This window comes from Nuphar pumila, chromosome 1 (assembly GCF_984573655.1).
Source record: "Nuphar pumila chromosome 1, dmNupPumi1.hap1.1, whole genome shotgun sequence".
In the NCBI taxonomy this organism is placed as follows: domain Eukaryota; kingdom Viridiplantae; phylum Streptophyta; class Magnoliopsida; order Nymphaeales; family Nymphaeaceae; genus Nuphar; species Nuphar pumila.
Window position 1 is genome coordinate 23,273,949 of NC_143249.1, and position 4,258 is coordinate 23,278,206.

Here is a 4,258-nt window from a genome sequence, read left to right on the forward strand (position 1 = left end):
ATTCGTCAAAGTCGTCGTCGTCTAGAGGAGAGGGATATAAGGTAAATGGGTTTTTTTGCTCTGTTTGAATGAGAAAAATAGATTATAAGTTTATTCAGGTCAGTGATCCAGCTTGCAATGTTTATAAGGGTTATTCACTACAAAAGAAATCAGAGGACTTACTTTTTGCTCGTGGAATGAAAAATGCATTGTATTCAATCAGTTCAATGGATCTTATGGCGGAGTTTTTCGGTGCTCTTGCACCTTGTCGAGATCTGGTATGTTTCTGAACTTATTTCTATAGATGTGGAAATGCCTAATTTTTTGTGTGATCTAAATGTTATATTTTTGTAACCTATTATTTGCAAGTTTGCCTTATGTTCCATTATGTGATCTGTAAATAATTTTTCTTAGTAAAAATATCTTTGCTTATTTATTTATTGCATCATGGCTAGGTTGGTGTTGTGAGAGATTCCCATTACCATAAAGAGGTTTGTCTTTTCTCTTGTTGGTGTTACTGCACATATATTTCATAAAAGATACTCAAGCAGACAACCTGAGTTGACTTTGGTCTTGCTCAGGTATTATTTTGATTTATTTTATTTATTAGTGTGTCATAAGTCCTTTAGATGTTTTAGCGTATGATGAGTCCTTTAGATGTTCAATAAATTTAGCAGAGACAAGATTCAGGATGTCAATGAAAGACATCCATATTGGTGAAGGGAGAGCAAACTGAAGATGGGAGAAGAGGGCGGGGGCCGGGATATGGATTCATATTTTGAGACGGGGTGGGAGTGGAGGTCCAAAGTCTCCCCGGCCACGGGGATGAAGGTTATATTTTTGAGACGGGGCGGGGGTGGAGACCTTGTCCCCCGCCCCGCCCCGCCCCGCCCCGCCCCGGTCCACTGCCATCCCTAGTTGATGCCATGCACCATAACGAAGTCAAATGAAATTTTTACAAGGGCAAAAATAGACATTCTGTTATTATAACAAGGAAAACGCCAAACAAACACCCACGGGGTGCTCCCGCTCTGTCAGCATCCTCCGCCCGTGAGCCCCGCAAATCCACAAAATAACACCCACACAAACGCCCCTTAAAAAGCCTAATCTCACCCCTCCCTCCTCGCACCCTCCCTCTGCTTCTCTTCCCCCCCCCCCCACCATGGCTCCCTTCCCGCTCTTCCTCCTCCTCCTCACCTTCTCTTCCCTCTCCGCCTCCTCGTCACCTCACAACCACCGGACCGGCCATCACCGCCACCTCCCTACCCCCAGCGCCAGCCCCACCCCATCCCCGTCCTCCACCACCCCCGCCGATCCTTCCACCGCCGTCCGCCAGGCCTGCTCCGCCACTCGCTTCCCCGACGTCTGCTTACAAACCTTCTCGCAGTCCCCACCGGGCCCCAACCCCACCGCCACCGACCTCATCAAGTCCGCCATCGACGCCTCCGCCTCCAAGCTGGAAACCGCAAGGAAGATCGCCGATTCGATCCTCTCCTCCGCAGGCTCGAACCGGAACCGGACCAACGCCGCCCGCAACTGCATCGAGCTTCTCGGCTACTCCTCCTACCGTCTCGGCGCCTCCTCCGACCCCGAGACGATCCGATCGCGGGTCAAGGACTCCCGCGCCTGGCTCAGCGCGGGCCTGGCGTACCAGTACGACTGCTGGTCCTCCCTCAAGTACGTCAACACCACCAAGCAGGTCGACTCGGCCATGGCTTTCCTCGCCGATCTGATCACAGTGAGCAGCAACGCCCTCAGCATGGTCTTCGCCCTCGACCGGTTCGGCAACGACACCGGCTCGTGGCGGCCGCCGCAGACGGAGCGAGACGGCCTCAGCATCAGCGGGGGACCAGGCTCGTCCCTCCCGGCGAGGTTCGATCCCGGGTTCGAGCGGCTGGAGCCCGACGTGGTGGTCTGCAAGGACGGGTCCGAGCGGTGTCTCGGGTCGATACAGAAGGCAGTCGATTCGGCGCCAGATAACGGTTCGGGCTTGTTCGTCATTAAGATAAAGGAAGGGGTGTACGAGGAGATCGTGCGGGTTCCCTTCAGCAAGCGGAACGTGGTCTTTTTAGGAGATGGGATGGGTAAAACCGTAATTACCGGCTCGCTCAACGCCCAGATGGTCGGCGTGTCGACCTACAATACTGCGACAGTTGGTAAGGTTCTTCACTCCCTTGTTCGCTTCTTTGGGCCCATTTTTACCAAACTAATTAGTGCAACTAATTAGTGCAACTAATTAGGTAAATAATAAAAAATTAACAAGTTTTTATATACCCAAATAATTATCTTTCTAATTTTTTATAAAATTAATACAATTAATTAGGTAAATAATAATAGTTATCAAGTTAATTATTATGCAATTAATTAATTTTTATATTATAAAAAGTTAATAAATAGCTCAGGCCCGGCCCCTCTGGCGGTAGCCTATAGGCAGACCCGGCCCCGGCTCACGTATGTAACAGGCTGAGTTTCGGCCCGGTAGCTAAGGGGAGCCGGGCCTGAAACCTTGACCCAAACCTGAAACATGGCAGGCAGGGTCGGCTTGTCCCGGCCAGTTGCCCACCCCTAGTTCCATGGGCGAGAAAATCTTAATACAAGATTTATAAGAATGACGAAAATAACCTTTCCACTTTAAACAGTTCGGATTTGAGATGGCACTGGACCAAGGCTGGGCGGGGCACAAGGTGCCCTGTCTCAAAATTATGCCATCCATCCCGCACAAGTTTTGATTTTAACCTTCATCCCCGGTTCAAACTGGGCGAGGTGGGGGCAGGGCCCTAGGTCAATTGCCATCCCTAAGGAAAGATTGAGAATGGGGTGGGGTGGGGCAGGTTAGGAGAAAGCCTAAGTTGATAATGAACCATGTAGATATGAGGTCGGATTTGATCTGAGCAACTTTGCATTACTGAGATCCCAAAATGGGGTGTAAAGCCCACCTGGTAGGGGACTACTTGTAAATGTCACCAAGTTGACTGAATGTCACAGGTTCTAAACCTACATGTAGCATCCCTTGCCGCAAGGTTGAAGCTGGGTGTACTCCCCTCTGGGCGGGGGACACCTGACCTGAGGGATTAGAGCCAAAGATCCTCCGTTTCATAATCCTTGAATTTGAGAACTAACGCATTCAAAAGCAGCATAATTGAACTGCTGTTTGATTGGCAGGAGTGAATGGTGATGGCTTCATGGCTAGTGGAATTACATTCCAGAACACGGCAGGGCCAGATATGCACCAAGCCGTGGCCTTCCGGTCCGACAGCGACTTCTCTCTGATTGAGAATTGTGAATTTTTGGGTCACCAAGACACGTTGTACGCACACACGCTCCGCCAGCTCTACAGATCATGCCGGATTCAGGGCACAGTTGATTTCATCTTTGGAAATTCGGCCTCTGTCTTCCATGACTGCACCATCCTGGTCACTCCCCGGCAGGTCTCACCCGAGAAAGGCGCGACTAATACTGTCACTGCCCATGGCCGGATTGATCCAGCGCAAGCCACCGGGTTCGTATTCGATAATTGTGTGATCAATGGCACGGATGAGTACTTGGGCTACTACTATTCGAAGCCGGCAGCTCATCGGAATTACCTCGGCCGGCCGTGGAAGGAGTACTCGAGGACGGTGTTCCTGCATTCTTACTTAGATGTGATAATTACACCAGAAGGATGGGCTCCTTGGAATGGTGATTTTGCATTGAGTACACTGTACTATGGGGAGTTCGAAAATTATGGACCTGGAGCAAATATCTCTGGAAGGGTGCCATGGAGCAGCCAGATTTCTGCCCAAAATGTGTATATGTATTCTGTTGAGAGCTTCATACAAGGCAACGAGTGGACAGCAGCTCCTTAGCTCTAGCTCTTTGAGTGTATGTGGAGAGAGAGAGAGAGAGAGAGAGAGAGAGTACTCACACTGTAGTCTTGTGTGTGCAAGAATAGTTTAGAATTTTTGTTTTAGGCACACTATTCACTGTTACTGCTAAAGATTCAATAGCCAACTGGCGAATTTTTATCTGGAAAACACTCTTGCCTATGCTTCTAACTTTTGTTGTTTTTTTGGCTTTGGATGGAAGGAAATTCTTTCACACGTTTGTGACAGTTGAGCTTAGGGATGTCAACAGACTGGATTTTTTCTGACTGAATCCAGCTCCATTTTTAGTCGGATTTGGTAAGCCAAAACCATATCCAATTCTAATGGGATGCAAATATGGCTTTGATTTTTAACAAATATGGTGGATATCTAGATTTGACAGATATTCAAATCCAATTACAAGTAAAACATTGGAT

The 4,258-nt window shown here is 48.7% G+C and overlaps 1 protein-coding gene across 1 annotated transcript; it reads left to right on the forward strand.

The window, feature by feature from the left end:
- The first annotated feature begins 1,141 nt into the window (after positions 1–1,141).
- LOC149848341 (putative pectinesterase/pectinesterase inhibitor 51) lies at positions 1,142–3,992 on the forward strand. Its single transcript, XM_090004078.1, has 2 exons — positions 1,142–2,135; positions 3,142–3,992. Exons 1-2 carry the CDS (start codon positions 1,142–1,144, stop codon positions 3,822–3,824), a joined length of 1,677 nt encoding a protein of 558 aa, XP_089860204.1. The 3' UTR covers positions 3,825–3,992.
- The last annotated feature ends 266 nt before the right edge of the window (positions 3,993–4,258 follow it).